This window comes from Betta splendens, chromosome 5 (assembly GCF_900634795.4).
Source record: "Betta splendens chromosome 5, fBetSpl5.4, whole genome shotgun sequence".
In the NCBI taxonomy this organism is placed as follows: Eukaryota; Metazoa; Chordata; class Actinopteri; order Anabantiformes; family Osphronemidae; genus Betta; species Betta splendens.
In genome coordinates this window covers 8,611,795-8,634,707 of record NC_040885.2, presented here as the reverse complement: position 1 = coordinate 8,634,707, position 22,913 = coordinate 8,611,795, and the positions used below count along the sequence as shown (strand labels likewise).

At 42.3% G+C, this 22,913-nt stretch overlaps 1 protein-coding gene across 4 annotated transcripts; it reads right to left on the bottom strand.

Moving 5' to 3' along the window:
- Positions 1–1,416: 1,416 nt before the first annotated feature.
- On the bottom strand, positions 1,417–22,821 carry camk1b (calcium/calmodulin-dependent protein kinase Ib). 4 transcript variants are annotated; one of them, XM_029150839.3, is made up of 13 exons: positions 22,664–22,786; positions 20,925–20,937; positions 18,448–18,561; positions 7,282–7,413; positions 5,454–5,528; positions 4,824–4,962; positions 4,558–4,684; positions 4,327–4,402; positions 4,119–4,231; positions 3,508–3,586; positions 3,296–3,383; positions 2,979–3,123; positions 1,417–2,875 (listed from the first exon to the last, which is right to left on the bottom strand). In XM_029150839.3, coding segments are annotated over exons 2-13 (1,101 nt in total). In that variant the 5' UTR covers positions 20,936–20,937; positions 22,664–22,786; the 3' UTR covers positions 1,417–2,873. The 4 variants fall into 4 exon arrangements, with proteins under 4 accessions (XP_029006672.1, XP_029006673.1, XP_029006670.1 ...); XM_029150840.3 differs by having other exon boundaries at positions 2,985–3,123; XM_029150837.3 differs by having other exon boundaries at positions 2,994–3,123; positions 22,664–22,784.
- Positions 22,822–22,913: the final 92 nt, after the last annotated feature.

Sequence of the window (22,913 nt, the reverse complement as noted above, 5' to 3'; positions counted from 1 at the left end):
ACAGTTTGAATTTCAGAGAATCCTCTTCAGAATGTTTTGGGGTATAAGTAAGTAAATCACCTTCTTTGATAATGAAGGGACGGATATTTGATATTTTTACAAACTGAATCACACAGGTTCATGATGCATAGACGGGACTTTTAATACACACACACACATATATATATATATATATATATATATATATATATATATATATATATATTAATAATATATATATATCTATCTCTATCTCTCTCTCTCTCTCTCTCTTCTATATCTCTCTCTCTATCTCTCTCTATCTCTCTCTTCTATTCTCTCTCTCTCATCTCTATATCTCTTACAAATCTGTTCCAAGCACAAGTCACTGACTTTCACACTGAGCAGTAATTACTGTTCAACAACCCACAATGCACTGATCTGCATATACAACAAGTACTGTAGCTCCACACATGGAATCAAAATGTATTAATGGTACAAACTGTCACTGGTCACATGGTAAATCCCTAAAGCGATTACTGAGTGATACAAAGAGAAACCTTCACATCAATCATCTCTTTCTTTCCTTTCCACCGATACACGTTATATACTAAAAACAAATCTTTGATGCAATAAAGATATAATATAGTTTAGTTACTTAGACCCTTTTTTTAAAGTGCAGTTTAACTGTCGTCCAGCTTGTGGCTTTTTGCACTTGTTTCATTTCATTAGAATCTTGTGATTTTGTTAGGTTTAGTTGTGTTCTTTATAATAATAAATTTAAATTTGTGTAACAAAGTAAAGTAATAATTGAATTCAGCATCAAGTCCAGATGAGTCAGAGAACATGACACACAGAGATCAGTGTTTGTCACGCATCACATTAGTACAGTTGTCCTCACACTGTCACCAATTCATAATTAACATTTTACAATATCATGAACACAAATAATCACTGCTTTATACTTTGGAGGTGTCCTATATATCACTGTCCAAATATACAGATCCTGCCCAGTAGAAATGCAGAAGCTCAAAGCTTACATTTGTTGACACTGCATCATGCCCCGGAGTCAAAGAATAAAACATTTCACAATAACCTCTCTGCTGCTGCAGCGTTTGATATTAATCATGGGATTCAAACATTTCATAAACATCATGCAAACACATGTAATCAGTACTAAATCACAATGGAACCAAATGTCTCACAGAGAAATAAGCTGTGATCCTTTCAAAGTTACAGAAAATTGATCAGAGTACGGATGAAGATGATGGAGAGTGTCAGAGTCACTACCACTGCTTTAGAGATGTGAACCCTCCTGAACAGTCAGTGCTGACAACTACTGCTGCTATTGTCTCTCCTTCTCCATTTAAAGAAACCAATTAAAGCAGAGGGGATGAACTGATAAACAGGTGAATATGTGAATGCATGGATGTATAGTAAAGATGAAGTGAGTCGATCTGATGCATATTTACATTCTTTAATCCAGATTTCAGACAGGCTTCCTCTACCTGTAAAACACTGGAAGAAGAGACGTGGAATGGCGCTATGGGTACAGTACATAGTTACAGATGCATAACATATTTGAGTTTTTTTTGCATTTGTTCACCAGATTGAATCCTTCTAAACCAGCAGAGCTTCACAGACTAGTGCTTTTACAAATTGGCAAAAAAAGCTGTCGTGGGCAAAAAATATTCTGTAAGACCTCATGTTTAAAGATGTGATTGGGGCTTCGCTGAGGGAGGTGGCAACAAACTCGAAAGAATATTAACACAATTTTAAAATGATTGTGGTGAAAAACAAAACACGCTCGACTAATATCAGCAGATGTGCGGGCCTCTAATGAGATTTTAAAAAATGACAGAGACAAAAGCATAACTGAAAATATTACACATACAAAATATGAACTTACAGAAAGAGTCTGTGCTGCAAGAGCAACACGTCAAACATATTGAAAGTTACCCAAAAAGAACCCCCATCGTACCATCTATCCTGAAGGCACCGTAGACGAAGATATATCCCTGCACTCAATTCATTGAAGGAGTCTGGGGTTAAAAGAGACGCGAGAAGCCTGACTGCTGCATGGAAACACTAGAAGGCTACATAATACATCCATGGAGATTCGATTGCATAAACTATCCCGTCACTGGTTGTCTAAAGGCATGATTTGCAGTAAAAGGCTGCACGTCTGTCAAATTTTATTTCTAGATTTAACTTTAATTACTGCCACGTACCAAAATAAGCCTTTCTGCAGTGACTAACCTACGCTCAGCACTCAGCCGTTGCATTTGACTTTTGCTGTCTTCAAAAGTCTTCAAAACATGCATCTGGAAAAACTCTCCCCTGATCATGAAGATGGTGATTCTGGATTCACACTCCTGGGTCTAAGAGCAGGGGGATGAAAAGACGACACAAAAATATAGAAAATGGTAAACGAAATAAAACAAAGAGACAGGTTGATTAAAAACAGTGTCCAACAAGCTCTGTCTGCTTCAGCGAAAACAATCCCCCTGACACTTTGGTGGGGGATGTTCCCCTCCTTTCCGCCGAGCCAAACTGCCAGCCCAGTCTGTAAAAGTGATCCACTGGTGCTTCATCATCAATATCATCATTATCATAAGGTCTCCCTCCTCCTTTCTAACCCATTTTTATGCCTTCCTTCTCAGGCTGGACAAGCTTGCTCCCCCTGGAGGTGAGATGGCGGAATGACGCTGCATTCCAAACCAGATAAAGGGGGAGAAGAAGCCTCCGCTTCCACCGAGGGGGTTAAATTGGAACGTCACTGGGATTGATTACACAGGTAAGCGGAGCCGGAGCAGGCATCACACTCTGCTGGTCGGGTGGCAGCGGTAGGTGCAGTTGGACAGAGGTTCCGCCCCACCGTCGACATTCTGGGAGCAGCCTCCCTCACAACATGCTTCTGAGAGAGAAAAGGACAAGGCACGTCATGAAATGTGACAACAGCCGTATTCTGCTGTGTTTTGAGTGGGTTACACACAAAAACTAAGAAACGTAGAAAGTACAAGTACAGCTGGCACCTGCATCTTCCTCTGGCATCAGCAGGTGAGTTCGGCACGGGCTGGGGAGGTTGGGGTTGGGTCCCTCATGGCTGGTGCCCAGCTGGAGACGCCTCATGTGACGAACCACTGCTGTGGCGTTGAACGCTTGCTGCAGAGGAAAAGACAACTCCAGTATAAGCCCAGCAGGCATTTCAACGTGGAATCATAGTTGAATCAACGTCATTTTATGGTGAAAAGACCACTGGATTATGTGTTGATTTTGAAAGGTGAATCAACGTTGATGGGGCAACGCTATAAAGCAAAGATCAAGTGGAAAGTACCTTCCACTTGCTTTTCGCGAAGTTCTTCTTAATCTGAGCACTGACAGATTCATGGATGTTCTTATCCAGAGCGGTGTCTCCAGCGATCCTGAAACGTGCAGCAAGTGAAAGAGCGTCTACAGTAGTCATTTTACAGCTATCGTTTCAAAAATAAGAAACTCTCATTAGCACTTGGAGCCCTGTGGTTTTGTTATTGATCATGATGAACTTACCAGGGGTGCTGCAGTGCCTGCTCACAGGTGTAACGCATATTGGGGTCCTTCTCCATCAGGTGGACTATGAAGTCTTTGGCTGGAAAGAATAACATAAAAAAGTCAGCAGCTGCACATTTTATATATAAAATATATATTCAAAGCTTACAACATTAGTTTTATATTCCTAATGTTTTCCAACTGCTGAAAACAAGATAAAGCGTATCCGGGTGACTCTCATGCAGAGGAAAATTGGCCACTGCATCCGCTGTTTAACTTGTGGGTCTGCTCGCCAAGAGCACAAGAGCAGGGGGGAGAGGGGACCGAGACGTAATACTGTGGACAGAAAACATCAACACGGGAGCAGTGCCATCTCCACACCTGCAGAGCGAGCCGTGGATACGGGACAAAATATTTATCGGCCCGGAGACCTTGGAAAAACATCCGTATCTGTAAGGAGGAAGCAGCTTCGGGTGGTGTGGGAGGAACTAAACACTGACACACACTGAAACACTTTGGGTGATTTAGGTCCCTTCTGCCTCATCAAGTCAGGATTATTATATTACAATGCAGCTCCAAACACGTCTCACTCTACGTCATTTAGAAGGCACTTAGAAAACACTGACAGATACCTGAATCCGAAATATCATCCCAGTATGGAGAATCAAACTCATATTCAGCCTTCAAGATCTGCTCAAACAGTTTGGCATCGTTCTCATCGTAGAACGGTGGATACCCGCACAACCTGAGGCGAAACACGAGGGCAATAAGATGTCTCCCCATCAACCATGAGGACAATTAATGCAAATGCTGTGAAAGCACGTCTACGCTGATACTCACAGAATGTAGGCTATGACCCCGATAGACCAGCAGTCCACTGCTTTGCTGTAGGGCTTCTGAGCCAACACCTCAGGTGCTGAAATGAGAGGGACACAAGATATGCAGCTAAGTGAAATGATAAAACTTTTATCGCATAAAGTAGTAGAACAAAGTATATTAATGATTGAAACAAACGTGTCACTGTTAGCAGGAAAATACTGCTGTTATGCTGATCCTAAATAGCTGTTTTACCAACGTATCCAGGCGTCCCACAGGCCGTCGACATCACGCTGTCAGAGCCTTCGATTTTAGACAGACCAAAGTCACTGATCATGATTTTGGAGTCTTCGTCCATACTGTAGTAAAGCAGATTCTCAGGCTACAGCAAAGGAAAACAAAACGTACGCCACAGATGCATCATTTTAATTATTCATGTCGTTTCTGCACATGGACAAATAAAGATGTTCTTAGCAACAGTAACTCAGGAAAAAAATCCTCCTCAGCTGATGCTTACTGACCTTGAGGTCACGATGCACAATCCCCATGTTGTGGAGGTATTTGACAGCGTCCAGAATCTGCTGAATGAGCTTACTGGCATCTTTCTCCGTATAGAAGCCTCTCTCTATGATCCGATCGAAGAGTTCCCCTCCAGACACCCTGCACCATAAAGGATGGAAGAATTAAGCACCGGGCCGGCACAAACAAACACCTTTAACCGACTTCAAAGTAATCTGAACACACACACACACACACACACACACACACACACACACACACACACACACACACACACACACACACACACACACACACACACGCACACGCACACAGAACCCAGGGCTTTCCCATCAGCCCTCCCTTTGATAGATGTGCTCTCCTCCCTCTCTGACCATCTTTTATGCTCCAATTTGCCACTGACTGTGATTAGAGCTTAAATGATTGATAATTCCAGGAACCGCTCAGCTAATAGCACTGCAGCTCCTGATCTGTCTGGTGACTCGGCCTAGCACAGTGTGTGTTTGTGTGTGTGTGTTTGCAAGAGTTACAGAGTGCAATTAATGGCATGTGGCATATAAAGCGTGGGAGACAACACGAGGAGGGTGTTTGGGAGCCACATCACACAAACATACACATATGCGAATACTCACAGTTGCATTACAAGGTAGAGGTGTGATTTACTCTCGAATATCTCTTCCAGAGAGACGATGTTGGTGTGTTTAATCCTGAGGATGGTGAGAAGAGTAAAAAAAAGAAATTAAGATGTTAATTTTCATCCTATTTTTATAATACTCATACTTCTTCATTAGTTTCCCTTCTGTTCTGCTTGGAGTGATCTGTCTGGGTGTGGAAGCCTTACTTCACATTGTGGGGACATTTGAGTGCGTGTACCCACCGGTGAACCCACGAGGCTGCTTCATTCTATAGTGACACATTGCTCATGGGCTGTGGAGGAGACTTCAGTGTGTGGTGGCATGGAGCTCCCTAATTGGCTGAACTCAGTGTTCGGCTGCCCCCCGAGACCCATGGGCGCAGTAACAGGGCCGGGAAGATGAGTCACTAAATACAAATTGCTATTATTTCTGTAATTCACACTGTATTGCTGTATTTCTCCGGCCGAACTGAACAAATGCATCACGACAAACATCTGTCTCGTACACGTGTGCGTGTTGTGCAGAATCTTCTTTGTGTAGAGACAGTGGGAAGAGGACGCACAGCAACTAGTGTGATGATACATTAGTGTTATTCCGCTGGGCAGCCGTCTTACAAACAGCAATTAGAAGAGAGAAATATTGACTTTGTGTGTTCAGTGAGAATCCGAGGCCTCTCTCCAAACACAAACGAAGCCATTAGATGCTAAACTGCTAATAAATGACCCCGTGTGACACACAGCAGTTCCAATAAAAACATTTTTAGTCGTCCTTTAAATAGCTGCAACCCTAATAAACAATATATCTAGAGTGAGACATAACGAGAGTCATTAAAGACAACTGAAGATGATGAGTTTGGGCTGTGGTGTCATAGGAAGGAGCGTCAGGTATGAATGAAGTTATTTGTCGTCGTCAAATATCTCTGGAGGTCAACAACAATAGTGCAGTAAAACTTCAGTTCTTACATTTCATTACTTTGTTAATAGAATCAGCAAATGAGTGAGTCCACGCCGACTGTACTATACTCCATGAATCTAAACCAGAGCGTTAACCAACGTAGCCTCCTTCATGCTCATTCCGCCATCCTCACCTCAGGAGGGATCATAGCTGTATATTGGCTGGAGTTGTGTGTCTCCTGTAACCCAGGCAACAAGGGCTCTAAAAATAACTTAGGACCCAATGTAGATCAGCCATTTTCACCATGGCCTGCAATTCCCGCAACTAAAGAGAAGTATACCTCCTTTCTGAAGCGCTCCACAAATAGCAGTGGCACGATTTTCACTTGCCTTTGTCTTAAAATAATACAACATTGTGTTACTTTCACAGAAAGAGGACCAAATGGAAGACGCATGAGCTGAAGGTGAGGATGAATCATATGCAGTAGTTTTGGTAGGTGTGAACGCTTCTGGGTACTTTACAGGATATGACTCTGTTACAGCCAAAACCACTTGTATTGCATCTGCAACATGAAGCGGTTTAGGGCTGGGTGAACTGGCCCTTTGACTCCCTCTACTGGGAAACTGCACTATTAAAATATTGGGCCAATGAATTTGTTTTAAACTACTTTGAATAAGAAAATTCTTGGAGAGATGCGGACATGCAGATATTTAGCCTTCAGAAATGTGACCAGGAGTTAAACCATTAATTCACTCATTATAACATACGAATCAATGTATATGGCCTCATAGTCATATCAAAGCAATATAGAACCCTAATACAAAACACAACTACAGTAGTATGCAGGATAAAACACAGGCTGCATTTAATATATTACTATGAATCATGCAATATTAATAAACATTATCGCTCAAGCCAAAAACCCACTTACTTGTGTAGGACTGCTATCTCATTCTCAATGCTGTTTACTTTGCCCTCTAATGCCTTCTTAGGAATACACTTGATAGCCACCAACTTCTGGGTCCTTTTCTCCGCAGCCAGGACCACCTCCGAGAACGCTCCCCTGGAACACAAACACACAGGTCAGTCGGTCAGACCTCCGTCCATTCATCACGGGACGTCCAGGCAGAAAGCATCATTAGCATCAGTGACTTAGATAGACGAAAGGAAATTCCTCTATGGATACCAAAATGGACAAACTTTTTTGAAGTGCTGTTAGAAATTCTAGCGTGTCGATGCCAGATTGAGTTTATTTTTACCTCCAGCCTCCCCCTGAAGTCTCTGGGTTGCCGCTGAGTCAGGTTTTGGAGACGTAACAACATAGTGGGATGATTTGGAAGAGTCACTATTGAATACTGAGATTATTTTAGGGACATTTCCTCATAGGCTAAAACTCTTTCAAATGTAGATTCACGCTTTTTATACGTAGGTGAATAATAATGATCCAATGTATGACTGACAGCAGCGATACTACTTCTTGGACTCTATATGATCTTATGCCTACAGGTAACACTGGTTATAACATGCCAAAGTATTCACAGCTACTGATTTATACCTGAGGGTCTTGAAGTGGCTGGTAAGTGGACAATGTAACTACTACTCACATTTTATTGTTCAGTACATATTCATGATTATATACTCACTTAATGCTATATATACTATATACTCACTGCTTAAGAGCAGCTCTTTAAATATGCAGAATACGGCCTGTCAATATGTGTGAGCAGCATCACCACGCTCAGACATGCCTCCCTGAAACAGGAGTTACTGCAATATATATGTCCACATGAAGCAAAGACAAGTCTACAGGTGCAGTTCTGCAAAACTGCCCAAAGCTGAAACAGTTTGTTTAGATAAAGAACACGTGCTTGTGTGTTATCAGTTACAACAAAAAGTAGGGTCACCAGAAAAAGAAACTACACAAGCAACAGCTCTTCTGTGGTCACCGGCCACTCGTTACTGTGTAGTGAAGCAACTTCTCCATCACACATCTAATTGCATTGGTGAATGCAATTAGAGTTTTAATATTTATGACAAAGCAGAAGCGTTTATTGCTCCAACGGAGAATGAGTTCTGTGCTAATGCAGAATCACAACCACAGAAACACGCACCTTATGAATACGCTTTACCTGGGTGTTCAGTGAATACTGCTTTCATTTATAGGGGAAGTACTGGCAGTGAGCCATGAGCAGAATCAGTGTGAACTGGGAACCACACTGTTGTGAGAACAGCAGAGTTTGAGTTTGCGTTTGCTGAATTACTAATAAAGGTAAAATAAGGTAAACATTTCAAAGCACAGAGGATCAATGTAGTGAAAGGCAGAAGCAGCAAAAGTAGCATGAGCTGAACAGGAACGCGAGTTTGCAGCAGAGCGGTAACAAAGGGGAGGAAACCGTGGTTAACCCTTAGGGACCAGCTATCGCTACATCCATTATACATTTAGATTCACAGATGATTGACTGCTGATAATCTGACAATAACAAGTGGGAGAGTCTCGTCTTCTCACACAGACCCCCGGGGTGGTACGATGGCGAAACGTGTGAATGCTAGTCTCACTTTTTGTCTTTAATATAGAGCATGTGTGTCCTATGCACATGCAGACGTGTCTCGAGGTTCATTTACAGGCTTTCACTTCCATTTTGTGGCTTCAAGTGCTCATTTAGAAACGAACAGTGTGACTGTAAACTTAACTGTTGCTGCTGTGACTGTGAAGATATACTGTAAGAGAATGATACAGTAAATACAGTTAAGTCTAGTATAGTATACGCAGATATACTATACGCAGATCAATGAGGTCATTCTGGGTTTATGCCACTATATAACTTTCTATCTTACACTGAAGAGCAGCCTTGTGTAAATAACCTTTGTTTTATTCTAGGAGTGAGGTCTTGTTGTCACAACTCAACAGAAAGTAAAACTGTCACAGAAAGGCCATTAGCTCTGGCAGGAATCCAGTTGTGTGGAGGAGGTTGTCAGTGCTGCAAATTCCTCTGTAGCATCTGGAGGACGTGGCTGACATTCTCCATGCACCCACTGACAGGGCAAGGGCTCTGGGGAAGTGTCAAACAGTGGTTCACACAAACACTGGGAAAGTCTGAGAACACTAATGTGTCTCTGACGATGGATAGTCCGATAGATCTTTTCATTATTCCGCAAGCCGACTTCTACTAATGTCACATTGTAGCCAAGTGCTTTAATGGTATTCAGCAGAAGTATTCCCACATATGAACACTTCATAATAAATTTAGTTCAAATATTTACTTGTAACCAGTCGAAAGTTTGATAAAGTTGTTGACTGAGTTACACAAACATGTTCAGTTCAAAGCTAATTGTGTTTCCAAAAAAGAGAAACCTTTAACTTTAAATGGAAGTGGACATTGTTTTGGTTTAGTTCCTTGTAGGTACTTCCTTCTTTCTGAATCTTTGAGAACTACGAAGTACCGGTTTTGGTCACTATCAGACGATTGTAAAAGGGAAACACAGCAGCCATTGTTAAAACAGACAAGATAGTTGATAAAAGAACCGTGTTTACTCTGCATGTACAATAATAATAATATTACTGGCAGTATTTTATTTGGATCTGCTGCCAGTGAAGCTAAACATAACATTTTCCTGTCAGATAAATACAGGAATGACTTATGAACAAGGAGAACACATTACTGATGAAGAATGTACGTACTACCACACTCTCAGACACGTGTGTGTAGTGTTGAGGGGAAATGTTGCCAACAGATTACTACAGTATCCTACTGTAGTAACACAATCTGCATCATTGCTAAACATATATTGTGTCATATCTTTACTAAAAGAGCTTCCCCTCCCTCAGAATACACACAGTTCATCAACAAAGCCTCCTTTCATAAAAGATAAAAGATGAAGGGTGTAACTCTGATGAGTATGTGATACGGTCTAGTGTGTGTGTGTGTGTGTGTGTGTGTGTGTGTGTGTGTGTGTGTGTGTGTGTGTGTGTGTGTGTGTGTGTGTGTACGTGTGTATGTGTGTGTGAGTGAGTTTGCTGAAACTGTTTTCTTAGCAGAGGCTTCAGATGGATCATAAGGTAAACAACTGTGTTTACTGAGCTGGTCCTGTTCCTAACAGGACATTCTTACCATCGCCATGGGAGGAACAGGATTGTGTGTGTTGTTTAAGTCACGACTTTTCAAAGTCAGAGGGAAACTCTGTGACATAATGCGATCCCTAGCCTCTTATCGCCAAAAGAACCGTCAGCCACTCCATCGTTAACCTCGATGGTAACCTTACAGCTAAAACCAAGGCTTAACCTTCAAAACGCTCTCTGAAGTCGTGAGGACCGGCAAGAAGGTTCTCACGGCAAAGCAACACAAACTACACCGCTATTAAATTACGACACGCTTAATAGAACTATTCAAACACTGAGGCGTTGTCACTGTCACAGTGCAAATACTATACACAAGAGTTCAAATATAGCCACGCAGAAGCCGAATTCAATTCCTGGAGCCTCAAACAGGCTAAATATTTACATGCCACAGAAACAGCACATATTTCAGTGATCGATACTGTGCACAGAATCTTTATACAAACATGTTTTATCCTGCCCAAACACAGAGAAAAAAGAAGCAGCCTCTACTTTCCTCACTGAAAACCATCAAATATTTGCATGTTACTTACACAGTCCAACTCTCGCTTTCTCCAGTTACATACTCCATTACTTTTTCCTTGCTTGCTTATGATCTAATGCATCACGAGCATCAAAGACATTTAACCAAGAACTTAGATTGTGTTTTTATGCATGGACTTGAGCTCAGAGTCATCCAACCTCGGTTCCTTCAGTCCCCTGTTGTTGATGACATAATGAAACATTTTTATCTTTTGCTACCATCTGTTGTGTTATTTACAGTAAGTGTCTCTGCCAATGCAGAAATGTACAGTCTTAAAGTAAATAAGTTCACTTTCCTTAACACACACAAGAATAAAAGGCATTCCTCGCATGGTGTTGTTTGAAGAACACAGACTTTCTGCAAGAGTTTTTTTTTCCCACTAGAAATCTCACATTTCTCCAACTCCAATTGTGCCATCTGTCCTGCTGAGAAGTTGGTCAAGACACAATGTAAACAGATGACAAAATGGTAACTGTGGAAAGGTCAGAGAGACATAGGGAAGGACCATCTGCTGAAATGACAGCTGAGAGACACCCAACTGTGATATTGGTCCTGAAACTTCAAAAACACCACCTCTCATATAAGAAGTCTCTGAACCTGAAGATCTGCAGAACTCAGTCACAACCGATCTTAATTTAAGATTCTATAGGTGACACATAACAAACATATGGATACCATTCTAATTATTACAACCCATGAGATCAGTGTTGCCATGGTGTTGCGAAGTCTGACCTACTGACAGTAACTGGAGACCTTACTTCACTCAGCTGTAAAAATGTCTTGGGCATATCAACAAATTTAGTATTTTATTTTCTTTTATTTTTTTTAAGTACAAATTTTTTAAGTTGCAATGCGCAACTTAATCTACTGCTAACCTGAGAATGATCATCACTTCATTCTGCTCCATCCACTCCTCCCTCTCCCTCCCAGGAAGGCTCCTGCACCATCTGCTACACCCCACCCTGCTCCGCACAGCCTTAAGGTATTAGTTATTATCCAACGATCACAAATAAAAACGCCGCAGTACTTAATATTCGAGCTAAAAGACATTTAAAAGTGAAAACTCTAAATGTAGGTGTTGTTTTGACTTCATTACCACACATGGTAAAAGATATATCTGCAGTTTAGTTATCGAGTAGAACAGAAAATATGTTACTTAGAAAATATACTACTTACTTAGAAAATATATTACTTAGATGTGGGTGGAGACCAAAAGACCTAAAGTTTTTTGTTTTTTTTACTGGTGGCTCCGACTACAAATAAACAGAAGCACAGGCTTGTTCTGTGGCCTGTAAAGACTAACTGCCAAAACACTGGTCATGTAATGGGCCTGTTCAATCCACCATTTAGATGCATTTTGCTGCCATGTGAGTTGCAATTATGCTCCTCATGCAACGTGGTTTTACAGCATCATGATATAAATGTAAACTCTGGCAGAGGGTGCACAGTGAAAATAAGATAAGAGATAAGAAATAAATGTAGGTACAACATGCTACTTTACAACATGAGGTCTTTTTGTCCTCATCAGTGAGATAAGCAACTCAATCGCTTTTTTTAAGAGCTGCACGAAAATTGAGCAAAAGGAGAACAGTAAAACTGAGGCCACATCCTTGTACTGTAAGGACAATTAATAGCATTTTAAGTGTTTCTGAATGGACTTTATTTAAAACGTCCCTAGTCACATAGTGGACTGTAATTACATTGCAAAGCGGGGAACATATTTCCCAAATGATTCCTGGGAGAGGAGATAATAAAGCCTTTTCCATCCAGTTTGCTGATTTGTGGATAGCGTGTCATAAAAAGAAATTGGGTAATAAGGGATTAATAACAATGGAGACGGACTGTGGGAACATGTACAGGACGGCTCTGCAAGTGTAGTTAAAGCTGTAAAAAGAGGTGCATTGCTGTGAGCAGATGGAGATGCAAGTGGGCCAGACAGTGGACATGAATGTGTATTTGTGTGTGTGTGTATTCCTGGAACTGCAGCCTGTTCCATGCTGAGCTGTGCTGTGCTGAGACGCAGGCTTCTGTTCGAATTAGGTCAGGGCTGAGGGTGCCATAAGCAGGGATGGATTTTCAGGATTGGGATGGGTTCAGGAACTGTTCCAAGTTGTTTTATTTTAGAAAGCAGAAAGCTAAACTTTCAAATGAATGTCATTCAGTATCAGAATAACTCAGCTGATAACTCTGATCACAAACAATGGCCGTGCAATAGAACAAACAGAGGAGAGGGAAGACACGTGAAGAGAAAGGGACAGGGCAGCGTGCCGTAAGCCTTACTTACAACCCCTGTGTGGTCTTATCAGTGGCTGACACAGAATTACAAGGGTAGCACAGTAACATGTTGTCCTGTGCTTCGAGGTCTGCGCCTTTTGCCCTGTAGCAAAGGAACGTCTTAGCGTTGCCTCATACACACCACACACGTAATGAAACCGCATGGCAAAAGAAGCCAAGGCAAACAAAGCCAGGAGAAACCCGCGCGCAGCACCCCTGACGAGAAAAGATAGGAGAGATAAAGACAACGGACATGTAATGGGTGGTTTTGTGGGAAAACGCTGGTGTAAATACAATATAGTAGTAAATTATTGGGAGAGTTACAACAGAGACAAAAAGAGAAGCACAGAGCGAGAGAGATGAAAAATAAATGAAGTGGGACAGCTCTCATGCTGAGAGACTCATCTGCTCTTAAAGGTGGCCGCTTCCTTCTGTCTGAACTACTTAGTTAAATCGTAATTTTCAATTCTTTGATTCTGGCTCAACATAAAAACTGGAGTAATAATAAAAAAAGGCAAAACAACAAAGTTAGACTGCTTTGCTTACTCTGTATATTGAGATCAGGAAGCTGGACACAACAGCACCTGAACAGATGAAGTTGGGTAATTGAGATGCCGCATTCAAACAAATGAGGTATATTTAGTGGGTATCAGTCAACATAAATCAATTTTATTATACAACCATTAAAAAACACAATACAAGCACTTAAAAAGTGTGGGTTTACTCAACCTATCCACTCCAAAGCAGAGAGCCCTCAGACTGTGTAACACAGCCTAGAGGTTTGAATGTGAGGGAGCAGGTAAAAAAAAAGCTCATCTTCTGACTATCCTCTTAAAGTGTCCATGCTTCCATTGATCTGAAGGATGTACAGTTCTGACACCTGTGGAGCAGGAAGATGTCCATTCGAATCCCAAGCCCTTTTTTTGAAATACCAGGTGCTAAATCTATTGGTGATTAACCAGTGAATGTGGGTAAATAGGCAGACGGTGATGAAGACAGTCTCACTTTGAAGTTGCAATGCATGAAAAATGATTTAATGGGAGATCTTCAGTCTGTCAAATCAGGAATAACAGCGTGTGGAAAGAGGAGATGTGTGAAGAATGCGAGAGATGTGTTCATTCAGAGAGGTGGGAGGACGAGGCCACTGGGAGCAGAAACAGAGAGCGTGTCCATTACTAACATTCATGACGCATTTAGGAACGTGCACAACAATGCAGGGAAGTGCTGTTATAACGCTTTCCCGGTCAATGTCTCCAACGCCCACGTGAGCGTTCACAGGCCCACTACTTTAGCCCCAAATCAATTGTTGCCAGTAGCTGATGATAAAGCCGGCACTGGCAGAGGCTACTGGGTCACCTTTCAGCGCGCCGGACAGGGGAAAGCCATCAGGCCTAACGATTTTAAACCATTGTGTCAGCCTCCTCTGCTTTTCCCCCGGTTGCACCATCCCCGCGGTTCTGCAGCATGTTCTGGGCTGAAAACGCAGGGAATTAACCCTCGCCGCTCACGGCACGAGAACTTGTGCAGTCAAACAAGGCATTCGGGGAGTTTGTCATCGACAGATATAACCTGAAGCCAGCGGCCGAGTGCGGGAACGACTGCAGCTGGTGAGATGAAGAAAAAATTTCAATCTAAACGACGGGAATGGAAAACAAGTGGAGACATAACAAAGTGATCCATATTTATGAACGTCTGTCATACAGATCTACGGATATTTATTAAAGTGTATTCTCCAAAATATTCCAGACATATTAATGGAAAGTGACCAGTCATAGACCTGTGAGCTGTTCCGAGTGGAATTAAACGAAGCTAAAAATAGTTTGTGTTGTCACATAACAGAGTTACAGCATTCATGGCAGAAAACATCAATAGTTTTCCACATATGTTACGTGTGAATCTATCTGTGAAACTGAAGTTTGAATGATGACATACTAAGAAACCTGCAGCATTCTGCTATAAAATAGGCTCTTTTGGGCTTGAGTCTTTAGCGACGTGTCGTTCTGTAATGAAAGCCTCCACTAAAGGGCGACAGGACGCACAGGGATCCCCCCGTTCCACAGCAAACATAGTGCGAAACCAGGAAACGGTTAGAGCGCAGGCGACGAGCACCAAACGCTAAAAAGGGAGCTGGACTTCTGGGCATAAGGACGCGACTTCGGACAAACCAAACAAATAGAAAGCAAGTGGAAAAAGGAAGAGATTAACATAAGCAACAGAAAGGAAGACAGGGGCGGATTTGGGTTGATTGCAGTTGATGCTGCCTTTCTGCATTATTAATCCCCATCTGTTTTGATTACAAAAACATGTGGCTGCAGCTGGGAATTCATAGTACAAACACGCACAGGCCACTGGTATGCAGCTAAAGTACCCTTATTACTAATAGTAAATGGACTCTGTATGATGGCGTATCGTCCAATAATAGGCACTGAAGACATTTTATTAATAAAACTAGAGAGACAACTCTACTTTGTTTATAGAATGGGCCGACAGCTCAATACTGTTGCTCCTTTTAAAGTAAAAATAAATTAGAACTTTTCAGTTGAGTGTACGTGGATTTCTATCTATAACACATGACCATCTGACTTGATGACAGCGCCAGTACACGCCCATCATGGTCAACATACCATACGCTGTAAGAGGCTCCGCAAGCACAAGCTCATTTCTGGAGAAATCTGTGCCATTTTTTCTGATTTCCTGTAAAAGAGAGCACGTTTATCTCCTGCACAATGCACACATATGCGCCCGGTGGTGGATTATTAATAGCAAATCAAAAACTTTGTTTCCATAGTGACTGTTTGAGTCCATTATGGAAAGTGTCTCCTGTTGTTACCAAGACAACAATCCAGCAATGGCAAATGAATGTGGCACACAGCTGAGTGATGCAGTGAGCTGGTGATCGCTCTATAAACAAGCTCAGCACCGAACCAGAGGCAGGTGAAGAACTGGAGGCTTTGACGATGACAGAGACAGAATGGGAAAGAAAGACCACCATAGGTTGTTCTCACACGTATACAGAGCTGCTGTATTTGGTGTTATTGTCCTTTCTTTAATTGAACATATTATTACAGTCATTTATGCACAACGGTTGTTACGGTTTTAAACTAGCAATAAAATAACTAGTATTAAAAACTGTTTTGTGTTAGTTATAGTATATGCAGCTATAAACGTTGTATAAACTGTCTGGAAAATACTGGCTAATAAATAAAACACTGATTATTATGTTTTTCTACCATATATTTATTGATGTATTAGTATTAATACATTATTATTATCAATGTGCTTATGAAAAATAGCATTAGGTTAAATGAAGGATTCATGTTCAGGCAACTTAATCCTGAACTAACAAGGATGTTGGTGTGTGTAAAGGGTTCTTCGGGTGTGACACCTTGGATAAACATCCTGTCTGGTGACACGACTAGGGACCATAAAACAAAGAGAAGTAGGATTCAAAATTGAATCAACCTGCTGGGTGCTATGAGAGCAACAAACCGCAGACAAAATAGCTTTTGTCAGTGTGTGAAAGCCGGGCAAACATTCAGAGAGGGATGGAAAACAGGAGCCTTCACACAGGACGACCAAGTCAACCTCAGGCAAACACAGGCGTATTGTATAGTTGCCAGAATGGAGTTTCCCCTTTTGTGTAAACATGGATAGTAAGGGATATACAGGGAACGACTGAAGGTTACACAGATGACAGGCAGCAGGTCTGCCATCACGCACAAACAAAACCACTCTCAAACAACTGGATGATGCACATGTAGACACGCGAGCACGCACACCCCTTCAACACGAGAGGTGTAAGAGAGAGCGCAAATAAGAAGAGACACGCGAAGGCGAAGTCGGCTGAAACGCAAGCGCTGTCGTACGCTGTCATCAACTTTCCATTTTAAAAGGAAAGACCAAACACTTGGCTCTGGGCGCTTAAAAGGGACGGCACACTGGAAAAACCGCTGATGCCCCTTAATGCCTTAAGCTGAGAGAGATGAACGTTAAGATTGACTTCAAAGGCAAAACTGGCCTAGAAAATCACAGGAAGAAAGAGTCCGACGCACACACACTAACACACAGGGACAGACGAGCTCAGATTGGGAATCGATAGAAGGTAACAATACATCATTCACGTGTGCATAAGTAAAAATATTGATTTGTCAGGTCTGGTGAACTGTTGCCATAGATAATTATCAGTTTATTAATACAGTCCTTTGTCTTGTTTTTCTGTGATAAGGTCAGAGGTGTCGTCTCAACACTGATTAGTTATCTGCATTTTCTATACAGACGCTTCAGCGATGGAAGATCAGCCTCCGTTGGATTGTTTGTTGCTTGGGTTGAAGCTGTGATTACACAAATCTGATTACACAGTGTCAATTCATATTTGCATATTTGTCACACTGAACTCAACGGTTCAGTTTACACAAATGAAATGAATAAGCTCACATCTGAAGCTGTTCGTTGATACAGATATATGCTGAAAGGCCACTAATGTGAAGACAGCGGTCTGGCAGCATGTTCCTGCACAACGCTGCTTATATTGCAGCCGTATTATGTTACTGAGAACTTACTGCAGTGTTGTTGTATTGCATTACATCAGACTGTATACATTTCACATTTATACATAATTATATTACCTAAATGGGAAAATACATTTTTTATTACACTAAGAAATTGTGTTTTCCCCCAAAAATAATGTCATGTTAAAAAAGAAAAATGTTACCAGCCTAAAGTAACTGTCTAAAGTGCTTTAGACAGACAGTGCTTTAATCTGCATTTAATGCATGGTGGCTTATGGGTTTCAACAAAAGTGCAAAAACAGCTGTTCTCATCCCAACAATAGGTAATCTGAGCAAAGAGGTCCAAACAATGGCTTGAGAAAATGGATTTGCACTGACACAGTTACCAAATCCTGACACGAGCCATTTCACACTCTGTTCGATTAACCATCAAACTGCTGCTTCACAGGATGTCACCAGCATAAATATACTTCCAAAAGTGGCTTCACAAACTTAAACAACAACAACAAAGACATGAACACCGTAGATATTTAACAGCAAAGATGCAAATATTCAATTAGTTCATCTAAAAGAAGAACTGAGGAGAACTGCACACGCTTTCATTTGAATTGTGCGCAAATTCTCAGAGTGTGAAAAAGCCGCCATGCGACGCTGAAACACAGACATTGAGACACTTACGTTCCTAGGATCTCTTTGAAGTCATACTTCTCCTTCACATCTGAGGTTTTCTTTTTCAAGGGATGGCAATCATCACCCAGTGGCATCTTCTTGGTGTTACGGTCAGAAACAATACTAGAGGAACAAGAGGAGGAGAAGAAAAAACAGTGAAACCAGTTGTTTACCAGCTAAATGTTCTACACAGTCAAATTGCAGCATCTCTGTTAGTGCTGTGGACAAACAGACAGTTACGACACCTTGTTACACATACAGTGGTGTGTTTCTAGTAAATCCTTCTGCTTCTGTTTTAAAGATTTCACACACAGTGATTAAGATCAGAACAAGAAGCAAAAAAAGGCTGTCCATACTGTAAACTGTCTGGCAAATGCTGGGTCATGAGTCAGGTCCACACGTCTTAATGATCAATAGAAGTGGAATTTATGGCAGGTAGGGCTAAAGGTCACAGCCAATATCATCTAGGTTAATAATTAAACTCCAGTTTCACTTTAGCATCTTGTTACTGTAGAATACACGGGTTCAAGGTCTGTCTCAGGTGTCACAACTGCATACATCCCTGGTTGTGATCAGGTCTGTGGAGGAAGATCTCTCAGCTAAAGCTGACAAACTCATAGGAACCTCTAGTGTTTACTTCAACCTACTCGGTCCACTAAGAGCAGTACCTGTTTACAAAGAAACGAGACCCAAATGTAAATGCAGTGAAGTGATGGCAGAGGACCCTGCTGTCACAGCTATCATGGTTTAAACCCAGAACGTGTCCGGCCTTGAAGACTAAAATAGCCCTGTTGATAGCAGCATGCCTCTCCTCTGTTCCTGCTTTCTCCCTGGCAGCTTCACTGGCTGTCGATACGAGATGATGTAACATATTGTTCGCGACTGTACGAGTGAGGATGTGTTAAAGTCAACATAATAACACAGTTAACCATCTCCAAATGAGTCTAGGCTCCACTGTATGTCTACTGTACATGGCTTTGCAGACAAACACATTCAAAACACTCTTCCCGTCTTCATTTATGTCACAACTCAGCTTTGGAGACACCATAGATGTGCTTTTTTAATACAATTCACATCCAGACGTATGAATTCAACATAAATGTGTGATGTATTGTTCTAGAAAAATGTGACCTCGGGTATTAAGAATAAAGCACAAACAGTCATTCTATGGTGCAACATGACACTTTGAATAACATTTAAAGCATCTGAAGTAAAAGGAAGTGTCGCTAAATTTGACATGAAAAAACACGCAGAGTGATGTACTTATGAAAAGCAGTTAGGGGAAGTCCAGTCAAATGTGCATAAAAGCTTTGCCAGTCGATGTGCTGCATCACGGCCTCTACCCCTGGAGTCTAACAGCAACAATACGTCGTGGACTGTAATTCGATTCCTGACTACATCTTCAACTTGACACCAGTTTCATTCTGTTGAAATTAAGAACCTGTTACCGGGCATGATTTTCACTCGATGACACCCAGGCTTTAACAGAAAAAACGTCTGGGATACGTACTAAGACACGCTGCACTTCATGTGCAAGGAATGGGGTGATTGTTGTACTTTTAAATGCTGGCGTGCAGGTTTTAGTCGTCTGATTGAGGGGCTTCAGATTCAGATTACTGCGAAAAAAGGTCCCAGGCCATTAGTGATATTTTACTTTGCAGTTTTAGCCTCTTAAATCAGAGGATTTGCTGACTTTAAGCTCTGGTAAACTGTGGTAGACACAGAGAAAGATGACATCATTGAGTAACGTTTAAGGAGGCAGCCATTTTGGACATTTTGGGGAAACGAAAGGACATGAACTGTGAAACATCTCGCACATACTGCCCACTTGTAGCCCCTCACCTTCCTCATATGGAGATTCATGGAGATTCATGTTAATTCATGCGCTGTGAATAGATGGTTCTGAACATCAAGGTCACCTAAACATCAAAGTTTTGGACCCCTGAATGCTTCAATCCTCGCCTTGTCACCAGTTATCACCCTTTTGGAAACTAACAGGCAGCTGCTGTTACAAACAGAAACACCAGCATGCACCTACGTCTGCTTCATAACACAGGGGTCGCCCGCGTAGATGCGCCTCATACTGGGTCAAGCGGAACAGAAATCGAATGGCTAAGAACATTGTCAAAGCTGAACATGGGGAGGGGGGTGGGGGGTGTCGGGTCTTCACACAGGCAAACGCTATGAAGAGCAGCTCGAGGGCACACAGGGCAGAGAGGGGCGACGTTGAAAAATGCTGGAGAGTAGAAGAAAAACACATGCAGGTATGAGCATGTTAAAGGCCAAAAACAGCTAGGCCATGTCCACTGAAGGCATGGCTTTTGGCCGGGAGGTGAAGGAAAGCCGCTCAGAACCCGAAAAAGCAGAGGGGCGGGCGAGGCTGAGGTCAGGGGATGCACATTCCCTCAGTCCTGCGCGACATGCAGCATTCACCCTGGTTCGAAAAAAAAGGTAGACACAGAGAGAGAGAGAGTCTCTATACTCACTGGTTTCCCATTCCTGTGATGCACAGAGGACAGAAGAAACACACAAACACACATCCATCCACAGTTAAGCGTGACAAAATAACACGGAGTCGCCGTGGTTCACGGTGAAATTCTGCATAACTGCTATTGGCAACACACGCGCACAAACACGTATGCACTCCAGAGAATGGAACGAACACACACACACACACATACACACACACACACACACACACACACACACACACACACACACACACACACACACACACACACACACACACACACACACACACACAGACCAACTTCTGCAGCTTATGTTGACGTTTAATAAAACCTTTAGCGAAAAAGAATTACACTGAGAGTAGCAGCAGTTTATCTATTGTCTTTACACATACACAAAGATTGATTTGGGCTCTTCTGTTGTACTATAATTATTTCATATCTCAGCGGGCGATCTGTGGCTCTGCTACAAACTTGAGGGAATTCACCTGCCGTGGTATGCAGACTTACGTCATGTAAAATGTTTCTAGTTCCACTTCTTCGCAGGTCTTTGCTGGAGCTACCTGCTTGCGTTGAGGATGTTCACTTACGAGGAACAGAAACGTCATTTTTTCCCTCATGCCCAACGTTTGTTGCTGCTCTACTTTTCTTTATGTGGTTTTTTGGGAATGTGTTGAGCGAACAAGGAAAATGCAAAACAAAAGCCACTTCACGCCTTTACTACATTATTATTATAAAGCCATTATTTAGGTCAGATGGTTGAACTGACAAAGACTGTGTCTGTGTCATGCCTGCTTAAAAGCATGAATGGAGAGAGCAGCCCAGAAATCACGTTTATTATTGTTTTATTATCATTTATTACTATTTATTATTATTATTAAAGCGTGTAAAACAATACTAACACAGAAATCACAAAACTATGCAAACGAGCAGACTGCCTGACCCGATGGCGCCTGGTCAGAACTACTTAAACCCCGTCCGCTGACGAACACAGAGCGGTTTACTGAGAGCGGTCTGATTGGTCAGATCCTGTCAATGACACACGACGGAGCTCCTCTCAATGTGAGCTTATTAATTGATAAGAAGACTAAAATAAAAAGGAGGCGGGGAGGGGGCTGAGAGTGAGAGCTGAGAGGGATCTGGTTAGAGAAAGAGAAAAGGGGAAGAGGAAATGAGAGAGGAGGTACAGACTAAATAGTAAAATAATTAATAAAACTTAAAGGACTTCAGCTGAAGAAAAGCTGCAGTGTGTTAAATTACACCTCATGCCTTCTGATAGAGCCTTGGTGCATTTTCAGCTTCAGAGATGACCAGTAACACGGCTACAGCTGTGAGCGCATGACCAGTCGTGTCTCTTACTACAGCACAATAAGTCATTATATCGGTCTGAGTGGATTCTTGTCATCAGCCACGTGGGTGTGATCCGCTTCAGTTCGCGTTACATAGTAAAGTACATCTAGATAGAAAACTGGCGGCGCCTGTTCGTTTAACTTCAGCAGCCTCTGCTACGGTGAAACTCGGCAGCTTTGAACTCACGTCAAAGCGTTTCTGCTGATAACGATAAACGGTAAGTCCGGGACCGAGGAGCCGAGTTCCCGTTAACGCGCCTCAACCGCAGCCTGAATAAATGTGTCCCGCAAAACCCGAGCTGTCAAAAAAAAAACCCTGGAACGAAACCAGGCTCCAACATCCACCCGGCGTTTGAGCCGAAATGCAAGTTTGAGTCACAGCAGTGTTAGCAAAGTGGTCGTTACTACCTGAAACGCAGGAGTCAGTGAGGTCCAGCAGCCGCGTCCACGCTCCGTCCGTCTCTCCAACTGTGCGCTCTCCCCCTGATTCTGTACTTGGCAACCGCACCAGCAGCGCTCCTCGTGACGTCACGCCAGGGAAGGGCAGCCGACGGACCAATCGGCTCTCGAGCTGGGGCGACCAGGTAAACGTTTCTGCTCCGCCATTGGTGGCCTCACTTTCTCCCGCCCTCCGCCAGTGACTCCAGTTCTGCGCTTA